Consider the following 25,458-nt stretch of genomic DNA (forward strand, 5'->3'; position numbering starts at 1 on the left):
ATGAAAGTGGTATTTTTGAGAAAAATCATTCAATTCCAAATTTAATGATAGTCAACCAAACAATAGAATGGTAATAATCATTCCATTCGATAACGATTCATTGTGTCACACCAAATAATACTCATTCTATTCCATTTTCATTCTCATTTCATTCCAAGTTGCAATCCATTCTAACACACCAAACATAACATAAGAGTCATGAAAAGCAGGTCCCTCTCTTTGATTCAAGAAAGCTTTTCAACAAGGCAGTTGAAGAACACTAAAGAGAAAGGGTAATAATGGAAATAAAATTATAAAATACAAAATCTGAACTTATTTGAAAATATTTTTCATAATAGGACTTTTTTATCTTTCTGAAAAATAGGTAGAACATGTTGATCATTAGAGTTAAAAAGTAAGACTTATTAAGAATTTTCCCTTATTTATACTAACCGCGATAAATAAAGAATTATAAAATTAGGAAAATGATAAATAAAGAAATAAGAGGTTATTTAATTTATTTCAAAAAAAAATTATTATCCTTATTTATTATTTTTTAATTTTGTAATTACGAATTATTTGTTGTCTAATTGCACCATATTAGCACCTGGTAGGAAACTCTTGTATTAAAAAAATACAAAAACAACAATTGAATGAAAGCACACGGATCGCTGACATGTCACGAAATTTGACATCCCGCCTAAACCCGGGGTTCTTTTCGTCCGCAATTGAATTTCAATTTCCCAAATAATTATTGTCACCGCCTTTCAAAGCCCAATCCCCTCTCTTTCTCTATATCACTCACACACACACAAACCCTAACCCTAATACGTTCGTTGAAGCGGTAGGAATTCATCCGTCCTTTTAGCTGAGTTTCGCACACTTCGATCAATCCACACAGTATCAGTTACTAATTCGACACTGTAGTTGCAGGAATCGCCATGAAAGGCCGTAAATCTAAGTCAGAGTCAAAGAAATCAGACACCAAGTAAGCCTAAGTTTTCTAATCGTTTTGATGAGTCTTTCTCTTAGTTTTTTTTTTTGGTTTTTGTTTTTATCAAAGGAAAAAAAACCCTTAAAATCAAAGCGGTGCATATCTGAATACTTCGTATCACTGTATCTATATAATCATGTATGTGAGTCTATATGTATATGTACATGTCCTCTAATACCCGTTTCTGTTTATTGTGATAGGCTTTCTGTGAATACAGCCCCTGCCAAATCATCCAAGAGAAAGGCAGCGGTGGACCCTAACAAACCAAAGAGGCCTGCCAGTGCTTTTTTTGTTTTCTTGTATAAATCCAAACTATGTTTTATTTATTTTTCTCTTTAATACAGTATATATATTTGCAGCGATTTCTTAATTTTGTGGAAAAAAGATTTCTATCAATTTCTATTTAAATTTTTGTTAATTATTTATATTTTCATCTTCTCCCATTAAAGGGAAGACTTCAGAAAGCAGTTCAAGGAAAAGAATCCTAACAACAAATTAGTGTCTGCTGTAAGTAATTTCATATATATATATATATATATATATATATATATATATATATAGATATTCTATGTTTGTATGTCTTGTAGCTTATTTTTTTTTATACTTATTTATTTATTAATTTTTTGAAAAATAGGTAGGCAAAGCTGCTGGATCCAAATGGAAGGCAATGTCTGATGCTGTAAGTAATGAACAATATAGTAATTCTATAATTGTTATTACTATTAGATATGCCCTTTTCATATGCTTATAAAGTATACCAACTATCAATCAATTTGATTTGTTAATTGGGATGATATTAATAAAATTTAGGAGAAAGCACCATATGTTTCAAAGTCAGAACAGCGGAAGAAGGATTATGAAAAGAACATGGACGCCTACAACAAGAAATTGGTAATTGTTAATTGTTTTGCAATGTTGAGTGTTATTATTTTTATTTCACTACGAGTTGTGGTGGTTATGATGGTGTTTGATGTGTATACCCTTTTAAATAAAATTAGGCTCGAGGTACAAATGCTTCTGAGAATGAGTTGGAGTCTGACAAGTCCAGGTCTGAAGCCAATGATGAGGAAGATGAAGGATCGGAGGGCAGTGGAGAGGTTTGTCAGTATCTTTTGTTATATTATGATCCCCCCTCCCCCCTCTGGTGTAAATTTATTTTGTTGAAAATTATGTTTCTGTTTTTTCAGGTGGAAGATAGCGAGTAGAATTCAGTATGATTGGCGGGCACTTCTGGTGTTTGATAGCTTCTATGTTATGTTAATCCCTTGCTCGCATTTTGATATATTCCGGTGACAAGTATATTGTCCCTGCCCTTTCATTTTGTTTTACCCGCCAATTTAATGGATAGTTGACAGAACTTATGAATTTTGTAGAGCAAGTTAATCTTTTATTTGGTTTAGTTTACAAAAAGGTGTTTCTGCTTTAGCTTCTTGCAATTTCTATTTCCTTTTGAATGAAGTTCTTCGATTTTGGGGAAAAAAAGGGTTCTTATGTGTTTCTAGTATTCCTTAAAAGGCCTTTTGCAATAGTTTTGAGTTGTGCAAGTAGTTAATGATTGCCAATTGAAATTTGCAATTAGTAGAAATTCACATAGGAAAATAATTGCTTCAATTTAATATTCATTTTTTGACCGTCTTTACATTCACAAAGATTGAGATCGATGGTAGAGATTATGACTGGATTATGACTGGTCTACCATTACTCTTTTAGTATAATGTTTGTGTAAGATTCTTTTGCAGTTATTACTAGTCTTTTGCTGCTAGGTGAGCAATGAAAATTAAGGCTAGGTGGTGCATTGCAAATGTTTGTTTAGGATGCAATACCATTTTGGATACACTTTTATGCTTTGTTATGGTTTAATTATCAAATGGATTCAATAACTTTTTCTTTAGTTTTAAGGTTTAGATGCGTCAGTTGGATTCGAATATAAGGATTAGAATGTAATTTTAATTGATTTTTTTTTTTTTAAATACATTTTTGTAAGTAACTTTTGAATATGAAAAGTTGATCAGTTCAGTTGGGACATGGGTATTTCCAAAAAGGATGAATGGTAGAGATAAGTTGTGCCAAGGAGATTTTTAACTTTTTGATTTCGTTTAGGGGTTGACAAGTGTTGACAGAAAAAAAGAGCTTAGAACTTGCTTACTGGTTCTAATTTTGCCTGACCGGTTTTAGGTATTTTGGTTGAATTTTTTTTGATATGTTATTTGTTCTGTGTTAGAAGTTGGTTGGATTTGATGGAATTGGATCGACCTGTAGCTGAATTATAGGTAGTTTGGTTGAATTTTTTTTGATATGTTATTTGTTCTCTGCTTATTTTAAAATGATTTGTTCTCTGCTTATTTTAAAATGATTTGTTTCACTTAGGAGTTTGTTGGATTTGATGCAATTGCATGGATAAGGCATTTCTGCTTTTAGCTTCTTGCTGTTTCTGTTTCATTTCAGTGTTCTTAGATTCTGGAAAAAAAAAAAAAAAAAAAAAAAAAAAAAAAAAGTTATATGTATTTTTATTATTCCTTAAAAAGTTTTTGTTTTTTTAAAAAGTTTTTGTTTTTTTATGAGAAAAACTTTTTTGCGCTCGTTGCGCGATACAACAGGTGTATCCAACCATTCATTATAGGTGCAACGGGTGAAAAGAAATATTTCTTCTTTTTTAGACCAAAAAAGAAAACAAGGTCTCAAATGATATTCTAGAAAATGCTACCAAGATATGATTAGAATTTATAGGTTCAATGATATACATCCTTATCAAATTACCAATTCCCTCATCAATCTTTGAACCTGAATATTCAATTTCCTTTTGATGTCTGAGATAACATATAACTTTCTGACTAATATGTTACACGAACACCTTGGTATCTGAGAATTTCCCCAATAAGCTCCCCTTTACCAGAACCTACATACCTTCCACATATTTCACCTTCTTTGATGAACAGAAATGTTGGCACCTCAACCACCTTCATGTCCTTCAAGAACTGCATACAGCTGTCGTTTTCGTCTCCGTTCATCCGTGCAAAAACCACCGTATCGGTCATCTGCCTCGATAGCTTAATCACCGTCGGATAAACCTTCACGCATGGTCCACAGTGCTTTAACCCTACATCAAGGACAATCAACTTATTATCAACCTTGTGACCTTCAATCAAGCTCTCCACGTCTTCCCTACTGTGCAGCTGCACCACAGAAGAATGGTTGTCACCGTAGTATAGCACATCTCCAACCAGCTCGTCCGGGCCTATCCCTTCCTCTTCATGGATTTTTTCCATGCTTTTGTAGAAGCTGAAATGGGGGACTTTTTCGATACTCTCTCTCCGGCAAAGTTCTCTGGTCTTGTCGGATTCATCACCCATCACGAGCAAGAATTCAACGTCGCTGCACGTCCGGCTTAGGTCGACCATGAAAGGGTAGATTTTACTGCTATGGAAGCTGTGGCTAGCGGCGTACTCTACCACGACAAGCTTGTTCTTGGCCATGCGAAGGGCCTCGTCGAATTCCTCTATGCTATGAACTTGCTGAACTCTTTCATCACGATCTGTTTTTTTGGTTTTTGATGCTGCTGTGGCCTTTACAATGAAGTGGTCACGGCCTTTGTCAAGTTTTGTTACTAAAGGTTTGCGTCTGGTAAAGAATGAAAGGAATGAAAAATGGGAGTTAATGGGATTGATTTTAGGGACTGAAAGGGGAGATGAGGGTGGTTTCGCCGAGAAGTTTGTGATTGAAGCCATGGGAAGAGAGAGAGAGAGAGAGAGTGTGTGAGTGTGAGTGTGAGTGTGTGTGTGTTGCAGAGGGGGAGTGCAATGAAATCTTCTTATGATCAAAAACCACATCCACTCGTTAGGTATGTGGTTCATATCATCCGTATATACTTCGGCTAGATTTTTATTTCCATTCCTTTCTCCGTTATGTAATATTCTTCTATAGTTGGTGTTTTCGGCCCAGCCCAGTTGTTCGTGCAGGGCTTGAAGTCAGCTTGGGCTTCAAGAAAGCAGAATTTTTGGCTGGGTTTACTCCTGAATTCTAGAAGTGTAATAAATAAAAAGGAAAACTAGATTTACATTGAGTTAGTAATTCAAAATAACAAAATAGTTTATATTAGAAGTTTGTTTTTTATTTTGATTGAATTAAGTAAAATAATTACATATATATTTATTCTTATGGAAAGTGTATGTCGGTATATATATCTATAAGGGCAAGGGGTTACAATAAATTAATTATTACTAGTTAAAAAAAGGGAGATTGGCAGAGGGAACATGTATGGTGTAAAATCTATAATTGCCTAATTCTTTCTTTAATTAGCATTTAACAAAATATAATTTGTATATAATTTAAAGGAAAATAATTTAATTGACTATAGAATCCCGATACTACTCACATAAAAATTTAGTTGTCTTAAAATTTCAACTCAAACACATGATTATCTTAAAATCCTTCCAACTAAAGTACGATTCTTTCCATAACCTTATTATCCTAAAATTTCTATCACTTTCTCTTTTCTTTTTATTTATTTTTATTGGAATGTTTTTATAAGAATTCTATAAGAAATTAATTTTTATAAAATTTAGAACAAAAATTTCCTTTGAAGTTTTGAATATCAACAAAAATCGATGATTGAACAATCTAAATTCTTATTTTATTAATTTGTTTTGTGTTTTTTTTATCACAGTTATTGTTTTGTTAAATTTTCAATTATTATTTTTTTTGAAAGTTATTTTATATTTTGGTTTTAAATTATCTATTTTTACACTGGAATGTGAAGTCGGTGAAGTATCGATTTTGTATTATGGAGCGAAATAGCAAAACTCTAATATAAATTAGTTATATACTCTTTAGGGGTAAGTACAAGAAACACCTCTGAAGTATATATTTCATAGCAATTTTACCCCCTATTTAAAAAGGTGTACAAAAAACATCCCTATTCTTTTTAATTTGTGCAAAAAACACCCTCAATTAATATAATGCCCATTTTACCCTTTTACTCTTCCAAAAATACCCCTATCTTGTTGATGCCCATTTCACAAAGGGAGAGGTGGAGGTTGCAGACAATCGGGAAGAGGTTGCCGGAGAGGTTGGGTTTTGCAAAATCAAACCCAAACCATCACCACCCATCACCGCCATCAACCTAAAAATCCGGTCCTAAGATCTGCAAATCAACCACCACTGAACCGCATTTTTTTACAAGTCTTTGTCCGTCGCTTCGACCATTGTCGTCGGAAATCGCTGTAATGACCCGGTCATTTTCTTTCCTTTCTTTTTTTCCTCAAATTTTACGAATAAATATTTTTCGTTGTCTCTTCTATTTTGTATTTGGTTTCTCATCACTTAGTGTTGTCTCGAGTACTCGGAAATGGTTTCTGAGACTCTTTCCTTTGGATTGACAACTTCCTTTAAAGACCGAGTCATTTTCGCATTTTTCGTTTTTTGACACTATTCACGTTTCGTCCTTTTCCCTATTTTGTTTTTTCCCTGTTTCTCACTTTGTTGGCATAACCTCACTTTTTGTGTTCAGAGTTGGTTTTTGACTTCACGTATCTTCATTCTAAGTGGTTTCCACGAAATATGTATCTTTGCTTTTGGAGTAAAGTACTCTGGTTGCTCTCGGTGTCCATATGGGCATTGATACATAATTTTTCAGAATCTTTTTCTTTTCTTGGGGTGCTTTTCATAAATATCTTTTGAAGATATTTTATTTCAGGGGTTTTTAAGAAAATATTTTTGGAATATATTTTCATTCTAGGTCATTAGTGCAGTTAACCCTTTTTGGAGGGGCCATTGTGCAATTGACGAAAGTTATTGCAAAAATATCTCGTTTTGAGCCTGGATCCTCGTACGAGATTCATTTAAATATTTTTTCGAGTCGTGTACTCTTAGAATTTCCTCCCGGACGTTTTTCCCAGTTTTAGGGATTTATAACCTTAGTTGCCGCCAAACTTGTTCGGGGCATATCTCTCTACTCGGGACTCAGTTTTTGATGCCGTTTCTTTCGTTGTTCATATTTTCTCATTTAAGTTCTTTTTCGTTCACAGAGTTTTGTCATTTGAGCCTGTCTGCTCAAATTCCACTTTTCCGGACCCGGTAGGATCCTTTCGGGGCACTTTCTATATATAGGGTGTTATAAAATTAAAAAGTTATCTTTCCCTCTCTTCATGGACGTCTAGCAGCACCCATGGCAGCCCAAAGGGTGCTGCTACCCTTCTTCTCTCAATTAAACCTTCTTCCCTCGTGTAAAAAGTCGTAGTGCCTTTGTGTTTTATGTTTGTCTTGACTACGTCCATCTTTCTCCCTTATTAGAATCCGTTTTTGGCCATTTTTTGAGTTCGGGTTTTTGGTCAAGTTAGGATTTTGGTATGTCCTCTTTGGAGTTTATCGTTCACCGTGTTGTCCCCGACAAAATCCCGAAGTTTCGTCGGATTCAGAGGGGTTGTATTTTGATGGTTTTTGAGATTTTCATATCAAATTGAGGTAGGGGATGTTATAGGTTATTATTTTTGTTGTCTTGCATTCTATTGATGCTTATACAACTTGTATGCATGCTTTTGTTCATAATCTAAAATTTAATTTAATTATTTTCTATATTTAAGATTTAATTCTCATGATGATATTCAACTTAGAATTAAATTGTGGTATTCTAGTAAATTAGGCTTTGGTATGTTTGTTAACATATATTAAATTGGGATTATTTGAATAAAGATTGCAACTTTTATTTAATAATTTTCTTTTGTGAAAGTTTAATTATTTTGGTCATACCTTGCATGGAATTAACTTGTGATATGCTATTAAATTAAGTCTTGGCATGCTTTTTAACATACTTTAATTTTCGAACATTTGGATGAGCATGAAAATTTAGAGATTTTTATTAAAAGGATTAATAAAAATCTATTTAAAGGTTCCATTGGTTTAATTAAGTTTTTAACTTGATATTGGTGATAACTAGGACATGTATACTAGCATATATTAATTTGGGACCATTTGAAGTTGCTTTAGAAGTTAAAGATTTAATTATCATGATTTAATTAAATTCTACTTTGTTGTTCATTGACCTAATTAAGATTTTGAATGGATGTATGTAATGATCATGCAATATTGTTTAACATGTGTTAATTAGGGGTCATTTGATTGAAATTTGAAACTTAGAGAAATTAATTAGTTTATTTAATTAATTTCCGTTTCTATAGTGTTAATGATTTAATCATGTGTTTAACATTGGTTATATGTTTAAATCATGATTTTGGATTTGTATTAGATTCATGAGTTTATGTTTTCAATATTGAAATATATAGTTATAGCGTGTGACGAATCGCACACTGAAGATTCGACATTTGTCATGCCATAGTAGTTGTGGACTTAGTGCATGTATTGTATGTGTTTCCAAATTTGGGTTGTGTTTGGTAGGTAATTGATTATCTTGTATATTCCTGTTGATATATACGTTGTTGCACAACTTATTGATTTTGGAAACTTGGGAATGTCGTTGTTTGACTACGGCTAGAACATGGTTCTAGTACGGGGGATTGTCCCTCTACAGTCTAGTGCGCACATAGGGAGGTTACCCATAGGCTAGCAACCCTAAAGTAATTAAGGTGTCGGTCTGATTCGGCGTGATGTTCAAGTATCCACTTTGTTTGATTTCGCATTTCATTTCAAGTTGATAACTAGATGATATCGTAACTTGTGTTCTTTAATTGATTTCCCATTTTGAGTTTCAAGATGTTAACATAGAGAAATCATGCTTTGTGTGTTGTATTGAAAGTTTCAATGTTGGTTAAATTGCATCGATATTGTGATTTGTGTTTTGATGTTCAAATGTAGCTTAGGAACGATCCTATAGATTCATTTAGAACATAGACATTAGGTGGCATGATCCACTTTAGTTATTTTCGTGTTTTAGATTTCAAGTTGAGGACTTTGAGAATCTATATCTTGTTGTTTTGTATAACATGCTTCTACGCTGTTTAAATTGCATGAATGATGTGATTTATGCTAGAAATGATCTAAGGTAGCTTAGGATACTCCCTGAGTCTCATCTTGACATAGATGTTAGGTACCATGAGCCCCTTTGACTTGTTTCACCTTAAGGTGATAATTTTGTAAAATGCTAGGTCAATGCATACTCATTTCCTACGAGTAGCTTTATGTTACTCACCCCGAAGTTACTGGGAATTTGTTTCAGGTATGAAGACTTGATTCGTGATGTTCATCATACTTTGGATGACTTGTAGCTTTTAAGTTTTCATTTCATGCAATTGTTAGAATGAAATGTTATTTTGTAGCCTTATATGTCTAAACTTGTATATTTGATTCCATATATGTAATGTATACATAAGTACACCTTTTACGATGTATTTGACTTGTGTGAGATGAGGCCGAAGGCCAATGACATTTATATTGCATCTTATATAATTCTTGATTTCATGAAATGTTATGAAAACATTGAAAAATGACAAGTCATTACTTCACCATATTTGCATCGGGTGTGGGAATTCCATTTTTATTCTTTCATAGGGTCTCATTAATCATATTTGAAGTGTGGCTAAGGGTCAAACGGTAATTTAAAATCATTTGTTAATTTTGGTTTTCAAATTTCCCATTTCTTGTTCATTTTTATTATTTTTGACCGTCGGGGGGTCGGATTTTGAGTCGGGGCTTCTAGGGAGCCGTGGACCATTCCCCCGCGCTTAGAATCATTTATTACACTTGCGTGCACATTCGTTTCAACATAGAAATGCATTTAGGGTCAAATGTATACTTGGTACAAAGTTGCATTTTTTGAGTTTTTAAGCCCTTAACTAATCTAGGGGCATCTTGGCCATTTCACAATTTTTTTTTTTTTTTTTAGCACATGAGACACCTGATGTGCGTTTTTATTTATCAATAATAAAATACCATTCGCAATAGAACGAATCCTTGTAAGATAGGGTTATGTTGAGGGTGTTGAACCTCAATGACTGTGGTGGTTCATCGAGTCTTCAATTAATTACTATTTTAATTTAGAAGGAAGATTTGATTTGTTGTGTTATGCAATAACATAAACAGTAAATTAATTAAGTAAAAGAAAATAAACGGAATAAAAGGATTGAGATCAAGAGAAGAAATACTTAGGGATTGACTTCATCACGAACCTCATACTATGGTCAACTATTCAACCTTGGGATTTCAATAATTATGTATAATATGGAATTAAACTCAATAACATTAATTTAATTCAGATTTAAAGAAAGATGTTTCATGAATTTCAATTAATAATAATCTATCTTCGGTTGGCACGAATTATTTACCTACCTACTTTTAACTAATTTTGCAGTATAACTCGTCTTTCTCAGGCATAGACTATGAAAACATTCATTCATGAAAAATGTTTGAACACCATTGCATGATCTCCATTCGTATGTCCAGCAGGACTCCGCCAGATATTGTTCATAAGAATGGGTTGAATATAATTTAAGAATAATTAAATTTAAGACAAGGTATTAATTACTCAAAAACTATGTAATCATTAAAAATCAATTGAATTAAGTAATTACTCAAAATCATGCAATCAAAATACATAATATAATAAATTCCCAAAGTATAGAATAATCAAACCATAATATTCGGATTCGGGCTACATCAATGCCCGCTACTCATGACGACGCAAGATATCATCTATGTTGTTGTGGTCTTCATCGTCATGGACCGCCAAAACTCCTTTTGGATCTTCTTCTTCAGAAACCTAAAAGCCGCCGTGAGAAAGAGATATGAGAGAGAGCAATCGATGGATGAGAGATATTGATGGCCTTGTGCCTCCTTTTATAGAATAATTAACTTCTAATACGGGGTTGGATGAGCTTTTAGGTCTTCTAGGGTAATCTGGGCCCATAAGGAAACAAAGAAATATGATTTTGGGTCATTCTCGCATGTATTTAAGACTTCCAGGACGGCCAGGCTCGAGCTCTAGAGTACTAGGCTCGAGCTTTGAGGTTCAGGCTCGAGCATTTGGGTTCAGGCTCGAGCATCACCTGCCAGCAAATTGTTCTGACTTTGTAACGCGCTTTTGACCCATTTAGAGTACAAATCTCGAGATGGCTATTAGAGACAAAAACGTTGTGCTTCGAGTCTTCTTTCCAGAACCGCTGAGTTTTCTTAATTTAAAGTTCTAAGTCAAAAGTTATGTCCAAAATACTGAAGCGGATTCAGAATTTTCATCCTTGCTTGAGCCCGAAGTGTTGGTGCTTGAGTTTTCCGATTCGTGCTCAAGCCTTAAAGCTCAGGCTCGAGCTCTGGGAGCAAAAATTATTCGGAACGTCTTTTTATTGATGGTGTTTGATCCTCTCTTCATGGTGCTCGATCCCAAGGTGTTGGGCTCGAGCTTTGGGGTTGTAGGCTCGAGCTTTAGGTGTTAATGCTCGATCCCTGAGGTCTGGCACGAGGTCTGGGAGCTTGGAAATCAATTCTTTCAAATTCTGACGCCTTGTGCTCGAGCTTAAGGGTCAAGGCTCAAGTACCCTTTGGTCAGGCTCGAGCACCCTTGGTTAGGCTCAAGCACCCTTGGTTAGGCTTGAGCCTGAAGGTGCAAGGCTCGAGCTTCAATGCCTTGGGCTCGAGCTTTGGATTCTGACTTCTTCCAAACTTCACCATTTAAGCTCTCAGCTTGCTTTGAATGACTGACAACGACGCGGTAAACTTCATTATCATTCTTTTCATCATAAAAGCCCGGTTTTAATTGCTTCTTTAGGAAAACACCTAAAAACATGAAATAAACATAAATCAGTATAAAATAGGATAGATATATCACTTTAGATCATAACATATGCGTATTTAAAGGCTCAAATATGTAATATTCAGCGCTCATCACACCCCCAAACTTACATATTGCTAGTCCCTTAGCAATATAGAACTAAAAAGTTGCTTTCGTGGGAATCACGGTTGCATTTAGCTTATGCAACAAGCCTTTAAACCTCTAGGTTACCCCTAGTGGACGAGTTGTAGTCTCGTGAGGGTTTCCAGTAAAGATACCCATAAATTTCTCAAATCAGTGCCTTAATTGCACGGTAAGATCATTCAAACTTGTTTTTATATCACGATGTCCCAGCAATGCATCAATCAGTCAATTACAACAAGTATAACAAGTTATATTAATTAGGAAAAATTTCAAACCTTCAATCTCAGTTTAGTAACTATGGTCCCCATATGCCAGTTTAACCATTTATTCAATAATCTCAATCTCCAAAACCCTTTAAAAGTGAACTCACAATCTCAAACATGTGGCTTACTATCCATACTTGTATTCATTCCATGTTATCCTTCAATTTACAGGCAAACTTTTCAAATTCCAATTCCCAAGGTATTTATTTATTTTTTAATTTTCTTCAGCTATGCATTTTTCAAAAAGGATACTGTGTAATGCTCAGATCTATTAAGCTTTCTAAATCACCCATGTAACGAACTTTCGGCCAATGACTCCCAAACCAAACGGTTTTAGGACATTAAGTGATAAAGCACCCCTCCGGACCTAATTGTTCAAGTAATCTAGGCAACCTAAACTCCTTATGTAACAAGCTTTCAGCCAATGACTCCCAAACCAGATGGTCTTAGGGCATTAGGTGTCAGAATACACCCCTAAGGACTTAATTGCTCAAACAATCTAGGTACAGACCTAAACTTAACAATTTTCTACTTCTTTTCTTTTTCTTCTCTTTTTTTTTTTTTCATTCACATTGGTGAAGAATTTTTTTCATTTGTTGCATACATACCAATTCTTTATTTCTTTCTATTTCTTTTTTATACCTTGGTTATCAAAATCATCAAATTCACCTGCTCATCTCAGTTTAACATAAAACAAAACAAGACTTATAGTTTATACCCCACAAAATTCATGCAAGTGTGAATATGTGCAAAGTGAAGTATTTCAGAGATCTCAATCATCAAAATATAATCATCCTAACAAAGTGAACCACAGGCCACCAACTAATTTCAAAAATTCTCAAAAATTCATTTTCAACATAAATTTGGTATACAAACCATCTTTAACCAATATCAAACTGAATAGAGACATCACAACAATTATCAGACTCAAAATCATGCCTAAACAGTTAAATTGCATCTTCTTGTGCACAATATATCAACAAGAAATTTTTAAAAAGGCACTATTTTACCCCCGAACTTAAGATGCATATTGTCCTCAACGTGTGAAAACAGATGTAAAGATAGAAAGATATTACCAAATACGCAGAACCAACAAGGATCAAGAATGGATAGCTCAGAGGAATGAAATCGTCACCTCACCCCCAAACTTAGTCCTTCGTACCTATTAAATAATCACATTTCACAGCCCACATCAGAGTAGTAAGCATATGGAGTAAAACAGATATATATCATTATGCACAAGACAAACTTTTTATTTATTTATTTATTTTTAACTAAAAACAAACCTAAACTAACCTAATCGAAAAATAAAAGAGAAATAAACAAAAAAAATTAAAAACCTAGAAAAACTGAAAAGAATAAAAATAAACTATGGTACAAACATACAAATGCTAAGTTTAAAGTCGATAGCTCGACAACATGCTAAGTTTAATGTTACTAGCTCGACTATACACCACTCCTTAGCCTGTATCCAACAACTCAATTATCTCCCTCATCCCAAAATCAGTCTTATGGGTGATTATAAAATTCGAAACAGGAGGAACCACTGTGGTTCCATCAAGACCCATGAAAGAATACTCAAGCTTATCCGGTGGTGGCTTAGGCTCAAGTTTGTAAGAGGACTCACAAGAAGGACAAGGAGGACTCAAAATCAAAGGAGGAGGATCTTTTGTTGGAAAGATGGTGACTGAATCCTCATCAATAACATCAATAAAGAAGCACTCATCTTTCTCTGAGTAATATGGAGTGGCATTGAAGATATTTAATTTGAGCTTCATGTTCCCAAAAGAAATATCCATAGCCCTAATCCTACAGTTAATGTTGGCATTTGTTGTAGCTAAGAATGGATAACCAAGGATTACAGGAATATATCTATTGGGATCGTGAACAAGTTCTATATCCACGACAAGAAAGTCAACCGAAAAATAAAACTTATCCACTTTAATGAGAATATCTTCAATGATCCCACGTGGTTGCTTGATAGATCGATCAGCAAGTTACAACACTACTGATGTGGGTTTAAGCTCTCCCAAGCCTAATTGCTCATACACCGAGTAAGGAAGAAGATTAACACTCGTTCCAAGATCAAAAAGTGCTCTGTCTATCATATTGTTTCCAATGATGCAAGGTATGGTAGGAGCACCAGGATCTTTGAACTTAGGAGGAGTGCTATGCTGAACGAGTGCACTAATTTGCTCAGTGAGATAGATTTTCTTAGAGACTTGGCTTTTCGATTTTCTCTTTTGGGTGCACAAGTCTTTTAAAAATTTAGCATAGGCAGGGATTTGATTGATAGCATCAAGGAAAGGAATATTGACTTTTACCTGTTTGAAGACATCCATCATGTCTTGGATTTTCTCTTATTGCTTACCAAAGTAAGAGGGTCCCTTGAGATGTTTAGGAAAAGGCGCTCTTGGCTTATAAGCTATCTCAAGGTTGGGAGTAGATGAAGAAATGACTCCACCTTCATCTCCTGTGGAGCTTGATGGAATAGGATGTGAGGGAACATCTATGGGATGTGGATTTGGAAGAATGGGATTGATAGGAATTATACGCTTCTCTTTTTCTACCTTTTTTTCCTCAATTTGATTATTAATGATCTTTCCACTCCTCAAAGTAGTGATGGCATTAACGTGCTCATGACGTGAACTTAAAGGAGTAGTCTCATCAATCATGTAAGGTTGCTTGACTGTATTTGCAATTGGCTGACTTGGCATTGTGCCTTCCTCCCTTTGAGTCAACACTTTAACTATTTGCCTAACTTAAACTTCTATTTTGGCTATAGATTGGGAATAGGAATGTACCAATTGAGTGGTGGACTTAAAATCATTAATTGCAGCCAAAACCTTTTCTTCAAATTCAGACGAGCACCTAGGAGGAGGAGGATCATGATTAGCTTGGTTCCTAAATTGAGGAGGAGAGTAGATGGAAAATTGATTGAAAGAATTATTTTGTAGAGGAATGGATGAATTATGGTACTGTCCCTCAGATTGGGGAACAGTATGGCCTTGGCTTTGATTCTGCTATGATATATTGGAATGATCTCTCCAGCCAGGGTTATAAGCATTGAAATTTGGATTATAACTCGAACTGGGGAATGCAACATTGGTTTATGCTTGTGGATTTTCAAAAGAGTGACCTAAGAGAGGACAACTGTTAGCATAATGAGATAGACTAGCGCAAACAGAACACACTTCTTTTGGGAAAGAGGAATGCTAAGAAGAACTAATAGTACTTACAACTGACAAAACTTGGTCAAACTTTCGATTCAACACTTCCATTTGAGTGGCAAGCTCTCTAGATTTTTTTACTTCATACAAACTTTCAACTTGATAGATACCAGGAATGGACCTAGACCTAGAGGAAGAAGCATGTTGAATAGAATTTTCACTTAGGGCCTCAAACAATTCCTAAGCATCACACTACAACAGTTTTGGTTTTTACCAGCGCTCAAAAGCACTGGTAAAAGCCTTCAAAAGCGCTAGTAAATCCAGTGTTGGTAGGCCTTTACCAGCGCTTTTGAAGATTTGGAGAAGCGCTAGTAAATGGTTATTTGAAATTTTTTTATTTTTATATTTTTTTTCCCTTATGCCAGCTCTTTTTGAAAAAGCACTGGTAAAGGGTTATTTGAATTTTTTTTTTTTTAAATATTTTTTTTCCCCTTCACGACTACTAAATGCATCCTAACACAAGTCAATATAAAAATACCATCCAAATTGTTTTTACAAACAACCACAAGTTAACCCTGCCAATATGAAAAATACCATCAAAATTGACTACTAATACCACCAAAAGTTAAGCTAGTAAAAAATATATACTAATACAACCACAAGTTAAGGTGCCAATATGAAAATATCATTCAAATTATCTAGATAAAGGTACTAAATGTCACACAAAAAGAATTAAGAATTTTTAACAAATGTAGTACAAGTTTTTCAAAAAGAACCCATCCAAGGCAAAGGAAATTCAAAAAGCACAACCACGACCCCATCTTCAACTTTAACTTCAACTTCAACAAGTCTTCTTGCCCATTTGATTTGAATTACCCTACATTTTTTATAAATTCATTAAGCGCACATTATAATAAATGAAAATTTAACATATATATAAAAGAAATTAAAAATTCATAACCTTAACTGAATTGGCATCACGACTAGAAAATGGATTTGGAGATACTCTAGGAGGAGCATTTAAAGAATCAGAATCCTTCAAAATAACAACACAAAATATATGAAATCTTGGCATAAGTAAACATATATTTAGTAAAGAGTAAAACTAATAATAAATATACCTGTCCATTACAATTTTGTTGTTACATCTGTATTAGCATAGCCACCTGTTGTTGCAAATTTTCCAACTTGTTGTCGTAGTTGGCTCGTAAATTTTCCAACTTGTTGTCATAGTCAGCTTACATTTTTGAAATCGTCTCCTGCAACTCTACACGTGTAGCACGTGCCTCCTCCTGAGATTTTTTAGCATTATTAATCAGTTCAACTTTACTAGGAGAGGGTCTCCAAACATCGCTTGGTGTAGGCCCGAAGCCAAGCATCCGCACACGACCAGTTCTCTCTTCTCCCCTCACAATGGAGAACAAATCATTGGAGCTGCCAATAGACAAGTCAGAGTAACTTTTTTGAAGTTCTCTTATGTTTTCCTGCCAAAAAAAAAAAAAAGTTTGAACTACCATGACATCCAGAACTGAAAACCCTAGATTCTAAATAAACCACAAAAGAACTGAAATCCCAACAAGCTATGAACATGTAATACTTAAATATACATGTGCATGTATAATATATATATATATATATACCTAAGCTTTCATGACAAAAACAAAAGGATTTAAATGAAGTAAATAGAGCAAAAAAAAAAATCAAATTTTTATCAAATTAGTAGTTCTTTTAATCGAGTCGTTATAGAAGAGGAAAAATCAAATTAGTAGTCTTATCATCTGATGCATGCCAGACAATTCACATGTCAATGATCTCCCCTGTAATTACAATCTGCAAACCCAACATCACCACCAAATTCATGTCGATCATTAGAAATGTACTCGTCCTCCTTCTCGTACGTGTTATGTGGTGATAGAGCTATTGAAAGGCTACAAATGAGCAGGGAGATGTTCGAGCCTAGGCATGGCCAAAAAGTTGTGTTTCTATGTTTGTTTGCCGTGTGTTTGTTTGCTTTACCATTAATTCCAAAAAAGAGACAACAGTCAATGCAGTTTAACAAAACGTTTTTTTATCAAATTCACTATTAAGCTAGCTCAGAATTAATCACTTTAAACCTATACTTTCACACATTTTCTTTTAAAACATTCCCTTAGCAGAGTGATCATGTCATTAATCTATATATATACACACACACAGAACAAATATATATACAATATGCACATGCATTTTCTGTTGGACTGTAACGCAGACCACAAATATTGTGATGAGGAATGATTTAGAATGTGTTAGCTTCATAAATATTCGCGTGAAAGGGATGATACAGGGCGGTATCCATTGGTAGGTCGGCAGCATGAACTTCTTTAATCTTTATATCATCTAAAGATTTTGAGTGCTGCGCTATGGTTCACAAGATTCGCTTTCTAAAAATCTTTCTGGAAATATCTTTTTCTTTGCCCTACCTGTAATCAAGAGGGACCACAAGAAGCAAACCTACTGAACCATTAGACATCTCCCCCCCCCCCCCCCCCCCCCCCCCCCACGCTCAAAGTTGAATCACTTATTTAGCTTTTGAAAGAATCTGACACGATCAATCTTATCAGCTTTAAGGTAGCACCAAGAGCTAGATAGCAAACAGTCCATGGTCTCCATGTTTGAATGATTTGAGCTTTTTCTACAACAAGACATCTCACTAACAGTCAAGTTACAGCATTCCTAACAAAGCTAGATCTAGTCTTCTATGGCGCAATGTTTTTGACCTCAAATGAATTCACTTGGAACATTCTATTTGTTAACATTTGATTTGCCCTTCAAAGTAACAACTGGTCATTATGCTTGCTTCATCTATAGGGGACCTAGCTTAATTACTAATTAATACCCTCTTTCTTGTGTCTCAGCTAATTAACATTGATCCTGAATAATGTTATCAAGTCATATCAAACTCAAGAAAAAAAAATTAAAAAAAAAAATCTGAAAAAGAAAACACAGAATTCAATCTCTAAAAATTCCAAAATTGACTGGCTGGAACTGATCAAAGTGGATGGGAAGGCTAGGGATTGAAACAGAATGAAGTTGATGAGATGAGGCCAAATATATATGTTTGATCTTTTTTTCATTATTATTTTTGTTGGGTACCTTAGCAAAACAAGTAGGGGTTTTTGATCATATTCTAGTTTTTGTACAGAGCACTGATATGAAATTTGTAGCTTAGCATTTATATACACTCTACTCTGTATTTGTTAGGTCCTCCTTGAATTCAACTAGATGTCAATGTAAATGTACCATAATAAGTATGAAATCCACACTTAAAAATTTGAATTAAGGATTATATTAGTTCAATATTTGAACATAATCTTTTTCTGATTCCAGTTCTAATACATGAATTCCATACTATATATCCTTAGTTGTGTATCAGAGTTGATATATATATATATATAAAATAAAATAAAATAAAAAAAGAAAAAATAAAAAAAAAATGGGGGATGATCCGGCTATAGTGGGTGGGCTCCAAATAATTTCAGAACAGAAGTTTCAAAGACAAGGAAGTGGCAAGCCCTTTTCTTTATTAAACCAAGACCACCAGAGAAGAATGAGCCACGTATAATGCTTTATACTCTCTATATGGATCCATAAGCTACTTTTCTATTTGTTGGTGGAATACATTAGTCAATGTCAAATGTTATATAAGCTACCATATTTATATGTAATCCTGTGAGTCTGTGGCACTTGACATTAATTGATAAAATGTTGATGTGATTCACACTAGTCTTGCATGTGATTAAAAGTTCAAAGGCGAAAACCAGTGCAGTCTGGAAGATGACGGGGGCTTAAATCACTTTATTCCATGGGCATAACCTCTGTTGGACTGCACATTACTTTACAAAGAAGCATATGATTAAATAAGATTCATTAAACCCCATGAAGTACATGATCCTCTTCATCTATCTGCTCATTAACCAAAACTACATAATTTCCTATAATACGTTATTATGCTAACCGCCATTCTGATTGCTATCAAAGTGTTTGTGATAAAGACTGAGTTTTCATTGTGTTATGTCAAATTGGAAGCAAACTCAGACCCATCAGATGACGAGACCCATCAAATTCCTGGATGATGTATAAAATCAGTCTAATATTTTAAGGGAGAAATGAGAATGGAGTACTCTGGATCCCCACCTAAAGGGATCTTTCCTTCGTTTTGTATCCTTCAACAATTTGATGATAAAATGTAACATCATAAAATAATGATTTAATATAATTATTGTATAAACAATATAATATTATTGCATAAAAGAAGTTATATAAAAGTTGTAAATGTTCCTAATGCGGCACAGGAGAGATCCCAAATCATGGACCCATTCTGGTAACTTTACAGGGATGTATAAAAATTAAGTTTAGTCAACAAGTCATCTTTGACACTTTCACTGTGTTACGTCTGGGTTATCCTAAGTTAATCTTTTCAGAACTATTAAAAATAATAAAAAAAAAGAATCTGAATTGGATTAGAAATCTGCAGAGATTGAATTTGAAACAATTTTTACCAACATGCCAAGTTTTTTGAAGATGAAAATCTTTTCAGAACTGAAAAAAAAAAAAAAAAAAAGAATCCGAATTGGATTAGAAATCTGCAGAGATTGAATCTGAAACAATTTTTATCAACATGCCAAGCTTTTTGAAGATGGAAATCTTTTCAGAACTGAAAAAAAAAAAAAAAGAATCTGAATTGGATTAGAAATCTGCAGAGATTGAATCTGAAACAATTTTTACCAACATGCCAAGTTTTTTGAAGATGGAAATCTTTTCAGAACTGAAAAAAAAAAAAAAAAGAATCTGAATTGGATTAGAAATCTGCAGAGATTGAATCTGAAACAATTTTTATCAACATGCCAAGCTTTTTGAAGATGGAAATATTGTGATAAACTATCAACTCAGATTTCCATCTTCAAAAAACTTGTTTGTTGAGGGATTTACTTAATATCCTTAAAGAGTGGGGCCAAGAGAAGTATTTCGGTAGGGAGGTATTTAGTTTTATTGAAGATAATATTGCAAAGAAAATAAGGGGATGGAAAGGAAATTTTTTTGTCGCCTAGCAGTAGAAAGGTGTTAAAAGCTATGCTTACCCTCTTATGCAATATCTTACTTCGAGCTCCCGAATTTTTTTTATGACAGGTTGAAGAAACAATGGTTTCAGTTTTGGTGGGCTGTTTGGGAGGAAAAGTTTAAAACTCGTTAAATAAGTTTCAAGCTATAAATTTTTTCTATGACAGTCTAATTTGTCGAGTGGAAGTTGTTTCCAATTAATCTGATTTTCTTCCACGACCTTGTTATAGGGCAAAGTGGTCAAATTGATTTCTAATTACATAGAGTAATATTAAAAAAGAATAACAAAACTTTGCCTCCCAGAGTTATAACTTATATTTCTAAATTTGTGCAACTTTGTTTTTTTCTGTAACTTGATACGAGAAAATTTAGGATGCTCAAACAAATATTAATGTTTTTATCTTAGAAAAGCTAAATTGAAATGAAATCTATGCAAATCAATAGAGATATGTTCTTCGAAGAGATAACAATATTACTAAATACCAATTCATCTAGCATGATTACGTTCAAGATTTATAAAGTTCTCAAATGGGTGTAATAGCATCGTTACATTGAATTATTGAAACCATTTATACACATATATATCTATATACTCTATAATATAGATATATAGACATAAATTTGTGGTTGAAAACTACTATAAATTGTTGCGTCTCATCAACTGGGAATTGCAAATCAAGAGATCCAAGTGTTGAAAGCTTGTAGAATTGATAGTTTATCACAATAATTACAATGATCATCATGAACAAGTGTTTAGTGGCCCTTTACATAGCTTGTATATAATATTTGAAGTTGTTTACATTCAAAAAACTATTGCCACAATATATGAGTAACAAATTAATACAAACAACAAATAGCAAATACTTCTTCTCCACAACACAAATCAATCAACAAGAAGCCTCCACATACAATGATCCCATACTCCCATGCTTTTCAACAAATACAAGAAAGTAAATTGCCTCCACACGGGCCGATGATTTAAAAATTGGTCACTTCAAGGCACGTGACCCCCTAATACAACGTAAAGAGTTTAAAAATTGGTCACTTTAAGGCACATGACCCCCTTTTTGCAAAATGGAAGCGTGAAAACTTACAATCATCTCCGAAGTAGCAGCATCAGTAGCTTTGCCATCCTTATTTACATATGTGCGGATGAATAAATCTACACGAGAAAGCTGAATACCTTCGTCATCCTCAATCTATAAAAGAATACATTGTGATATATATTATTTACCACTAACATTTATAATCATTCAAAGACATAAGAATTGAAATAATTTATATTTTCCATAAAAACTTCAACTAACCTCGGCAAAAACACGTGCAAAGCTTTTTGTCCCTGTAGTATGCATCATTGTCTGCTTCCCACGACGTTCTTTATTTTTTTTGCTGACCTCCTACAAAAAGCGAGAAAAAGTAAAAGTTCTTTGAGTAAAGAACATTCCACCTAAAATAATGACTGAAAGCAGGTAAACTATAAATTCAACTCATTGACTTCAAAAAACATTGTGATAAATGGAGGATTACCTTCGCCATAGGCGTACCCCAATGCCTAACCAAAAATTCCCAATGCTCCTTTTCAACATTAGGTGGTGGGTTTGCCAATCTTTCTTCATCTGTATCCCTAACTAAGTAGTATTCATTTTTCAACTCACTTGTACCCCCTCTATTTTTTCCAGATGGAGGATATTGTCCACTGTTTTGTCATGATTCCCACATCATATTTTCCTTGAAAATGTGATAATTGTTGTATGTTAGTCCACTTTTTTCATAAAAATTATTTTAATGTTATTGAAGGGTTTTACCTTTACAATGTTCCACATATCCTCCTTTAGCTGTTTAGGTATCTCCTACCAAGTTTTGTAGCACAAAGGAGCTAATTCACCCTTCCGGGCAAGTGTTCCCAGATAATTAGTATATGTCCCACTCCCCGGACCGATCGGCTGTCCAAACTTATTAACCCTAAACAAAAATTAACAATTGTAGATGTTTAGTACAAAAATAAAGATAGAAATCATTTTTTCTCCTTCATATTGAATATAGTCTAATTATGTAAACTATATAAGATGATCTATATATATATATGTACCTTAAAGGTAATAAGGTTTTCGCGTCTATGACATTCTTGCATCGTGTCGGACCCCGTCTCTTCTTCGGCGGTGGTTGGGATGATTTTGAAGTTGAAGCTTCGGTATTTTGTTCACTCACTTTTTCCACTTCACTAACCGTTCGTTTCATTGTTAACTTATTATTTATCCTTCCTAGAAAAGCAAACAAAAAAGTGAGAATTCAGTTAAGAGAATGCAATCAAATTATTAAAAAAAGACAATAAAATTGTAATTCAACACAACATCTAAACATCAGCACGGGCAATTTAATAACTATGACACAGTGGTAATTATTGACTCTTGTTCCAGGTCAAAGTATTAAGTTGGATCTAATGCAACCGATTACAAGCCAATCTGTAATGCCATCGAGAATCGATGAATAAAATAGCTAATGGATGATAGATATATAGTTGAGCAAGATCAACAAAGTCAGCTTATTATTTATCCTTCCTGGAAAAGCAAACAAAAAAGTGAGAATTCAGTTAAGAGAATACAATCAAATTGTTAAAAAAAGGCGGTCCAGGAAAAACCAATAAAAAGAAATAACAAATACCTCAAAACTTTAGGGTATTTATGGTTGTTCAATGGAAATTATATAAAACCATTCTAATTAAAATTAGACCGTTATGTTGTTTTGAATTATTTTTCTAAACCCAATTGTTAAGTCAAACATCAATGCTAATATAAATATGAATATAGATATAAAAAGCAATCCTAACCAAAGCAACCAAACATCAAAATAGTCTTGCAGAGAGAAACTAAAACAATCCTAACCAAAATTTGTATTATAAAAAATCTTATGTACAGTAAAAGATCAACTATATATATATATATATATATATATATATATATATACTAAGCACGAAAAATTCGTTTGGAAATAAAAGAAAAAAAAAATTCAAACCAAAAATTCATTTCATAAAAGAAAAAAAAAAACATTAAAAGAAAAGTAATGCCGAAAGAGAGACAAAGTAAAACAAAGTTGAAGCCCTAGGGCTTCAACTTTGTAATCTCAGATGAGATAATGCCGAAAGAGAGACGGGTTAGCAAACATCAATCAAGTAATTCCATCAAGTACAATGGAGGACAAAAATACGTTAAAAAAAAAAAAAAGTAAACATTTTTGCAAAAAGAAATCAATTTTCTGGACCATTATTCTAGAAATTTCTACAATAGACCTTGATTAATTTGGTATATAGAGGTGGATAATTGCATTACAAGAATTTGATACACTCAGTCTATTTTAACCCCTAAAAAAGAAAAGGTCTCTGAATATTATCTTGGAGCTCAAATAGAATTCTATATTAAATAAAAGATACATTTAACATTTGCTAAATTTTGCTTTTGAAGTTATATATTTAGTGAATACAGAGAAGACATTTACTCAACTTAACAAACATTTCTCAACTAAGTCAATTAAGTAAATCCTATTTTCCAATCCTGTTTCATACAAGTTTAGAATTCATTTGCATCTTGTTAGTTCTCTCGTTAAGTGGAAAAAATCAATATCAACAAGTATCACCATGGTCTAAATTAATGCAGGTCTAACACTGATCTAGAGCTTTGATTACCAACTTGGGTTTTCATAAGCATCTCCATTATATCTTTACCGGTAGTAGACCATTTTTTTAATTATTATTATTATTTTATTTTTTAATTCTGGCAAGAACATGGACACCAGCAAAAACAGAAACATAAAGCCAAAAACATGGACACCAGCAACAATGTCCCAACCATCCATCAAACATCTCCAGGAGCTTTATATATCATTATCGATGCAATTCATAGAGTTGCACGCCCCAATGAAAATTGGATTCACAGATTCACAGCCCCAATGAAAATTGGAAATACAGACCATATATGCATATCAAAACAGGGTTTTCAAAATCTCAACATACAAAACAAACATATATTGGCATTACAGTTATCACAGTCACAGCCCCAAAATAAATTTGAATTCGAAATACATGCAAGCATAGTCACAATTTTTCCAAAAGAATTGAACACAAAGCCATATATAGACCTACGTCACAATGAAATCCCAAATTTCCTCATGAAAATCCAAAATCCCCAAATCAATATGTATCAAAACCTCCTTAAATTTTTTATTTTCAAACATGAACTCATATATTTATATATATAGATATATAGGATGAGAAGAGGGAGACGACTTACCCGAGGGAGAAGAGAGGAAAAAGAGGAGAATCCGAGAGAGAGAGACCGAACTTCGGCCAGAGAATCGGCCGGAGAAGAAAACCAGAAGAGGAGAATCAGCGGTGAGACACGGTCTTTCTCCTTGGTCAAGAATCGTCTGATTGTGTGCGCTAGGGTTTATGTTTGATCGTCTGATTGTGTGTGTGAGGGTTTATGCTAATCGTCTGATTGTGTGTGTGTCAAAGGGCTTTATATGGGGGCAAACATCAATCAAGGTCTTGCTAAATGGATCGAGAAAGAGCAGTGTCTTGCAGCTGAGAGATCGAGATAGCGATAGAGCAGAGAGGGCAGCGGATGAAGTAGCCAAAATGAAATTGAATGAAAAGGGAAGTGGAATAATCTGTAATAGTGGACCCAAAAAATGACATAGTTCAGGCACGAAATATATATAAATATGGGGAGGGAAAAAGTGGAGGGAAGGGGGAAGAGAAAAAATTGGAGGAAAGGGCAATACCAGCGCTTCTGGTACTATTATCCCAATACCAGCGCTTCTATTTTAAGCGCTGGTACTATTACTATTACTCTAATACAAGGGCATAAAAGAAAAGCGCTGGTATGTTACCCTAATACCAGTGTCGAAAAGCGCTGGTACGTGACGATCCTGATTTTTAGGTCAGCGTATCCTGTGATGAACTGAAGATTGATCCGATAACGGATCCAAATGCGGAAGCGAAAACAGAAAACAAGACTCTAAGAAGTCAAAGTGACCTTCCATGAGATCGTGGAATTCAACAAGAACTGATGTGGAAGCAAAAGATCGAAAATATGACAAATAAGC

General features: G+C 33.9%; 3 protein-coding genes across 8 annotated transcripts; 1 reads left to right on the top strand and 2 right to left on the bottom strand.

The window, feature by feature from the left end:
* The first annotated feature begins 662 nt into the window (after positions 1–662).
* Positions 663–2,383, top strand: LOC132276360 (HMG1/2-like protein). Of its 2 annotated transcripts, XM_059777752.1 has the most exons (8): positions 663–823; positions 913–967; positions 1,174–1,272; positions 1,423–1,480; positions 1,608–1,652; positions 1,784–1,864; positions 1,972–2,070; positions 2,161–2,383. In XM_059777752.1, the coding sequence occupies exons 2-8, from the start codon at positions 921–923 to the stop codon at positions 2,176–2,178; spliced, it is 447 nt and encodes a 148-aa protein (XP_059633735.1). In that variant the 5' UTR covers positions 663–823; positions 913–920; the 3' UTR covers positions 2,179–2,383. The 2 variants fall into 2 exon arrangements, with proteins under 2 accessions (XP_059633735.1, XP_059633734.1); XM_059777751.1 differs by having other exon boundaries at positions 665–967.
* Positions 2,384–3,661: 1,278 nt separating this feature from the next.
* Positions 3,662–4,770, bottom strand: LOC132276359 (thioredoxin-like protein CDSP32, chloroplastic). The gene has a single exon (XM_059777750.1). The coding sequence runs from the start codon at positions 4,696–4,698 to the stop codon at positions 3,805–3,807; it is 894 nt and encodes a 297-aa protein (XP_059633733.1). The 5' UTR covers positions 4,699–4,770; the 3' UTR covers positions 3,662–3,804.
* Positions 4,771–15,886: 11,116 nt separating this feature from the next.
* Positions 15,887–25,154, bottom strand: LOC132278525 (uncharacterized). 5 transcript variants are annotated; one of them, XR_009471065.1, is made up of 9 exons: positions 24,642–25,154; positions 22,448–22,619; positions 22,164–22,320; positions 21,886–22,086; positions 21,666–21,755; positions 21,453–21,557; positions 16,383–16,745; positions 16,229–16,297; positions 15,887–16,138 (listed from the first exon to the last, which is right to left on the bottom strand). XR_009471065.1 is itself a non-coding variant. In XM_059780332.1 (8 exons), the coding sequence occupies exons 4-7, from the start codon at positions 21,892–21,894 to the stop codon at positions 16,500–16,502; spliced, it is 450 nt and encodes a 149-aa protein (XP_059636315.1). In that variant the 5' UTR covers positions 21,895–22,086; positions 22,164–22,320; positions 22,448–22,619; positions 24,642–25,154; the 3' UTR covers positions 15,887–16,297; positions 16,383–16,499. The 5 variants fall into 5 exon arrangements, 2 of the variants coding, with proteins under 2 accessions (XP_059636315.1, XP_059636316.1); XR_009471064.1 differs by having other exon boundaries at positions 16,223–16,297; XR_009471066.1 differs by having other exon boundaries at positions 15,887–16,297; positions 21,453–21,520.
* Positions 25,155–25,458: the final 304 nt, after the last annotated feature.

This window comes from Cornus florida, unplaced genomic scaffold (assembly GCF_030987335.1).
Source record: "Cornus florida cultivar Cherokee Brave unplaced genomic scaffold, ASM3098733v1 CherokeeBrave_3.0.0_Hap2_Chr10, whole genome shotgun sequence".
Classification (NCBI taxonomy): Eukaryota; Viridiplantae; Streptophyta; class Magnoliopsida; order Cornales; family Cornaceae; genus Cornus; species Cornus florida.

What these genes read in the sequence shown, in the direction of transcription:
- LOC132276360 (XM_059777752.1), top strand. Translation starts at nt 921, where the DNA reads ATGAAAGGCCGTAAATCTAAGTCAGAGTCAAAGAAATCAGACACCAA. An exon ending in AGTGCTTTTTTTGTTTTCTT is followed by an intron (nt 1,273 to 1,422) that starts GTATAAATCCAA and finishes CTCCCATTAAAG; the next exon opens with GGAAGACTTCAGAAAGCAGT. An exon ending in ACGCCTACAACAAGAAATTG is followed by an intron (nt 1,865 to 1,971) that starts GTAATTGTTAAT and finishes AAATAAAATTAG; the next exon opens with GCTCGAGGTACAAATGCTTC.
- LOC132276359 (XM_059777750.1), bottom strand. Translation starts at nt 4,698, where the DNA reads ATGGCTTCAATCACAAACTTCTCGGCGAAACCACCCTCATCTCCCCTT.
- LOC132278525 (XM_059780332.1), bottom strand. An exon ending in TTGCACGTGTTTTTGCCGAG is followed by an intron (nt 21,558 to 21,665) that starts GTTAGTTGAAGT and finishes ATTCTTTTATAG; the next exon opens with ATTGAGGATGACGAAGGTAT. An exon ending in CTGCTACTTCGGAGATGATT is followed by an intron (nt 16,746 to 21,452) that starts GTAAGTTTTCAC and finishes TTTTTTTGGCAG; the next exon opens with GAAAACATAAGAGAACTTCA.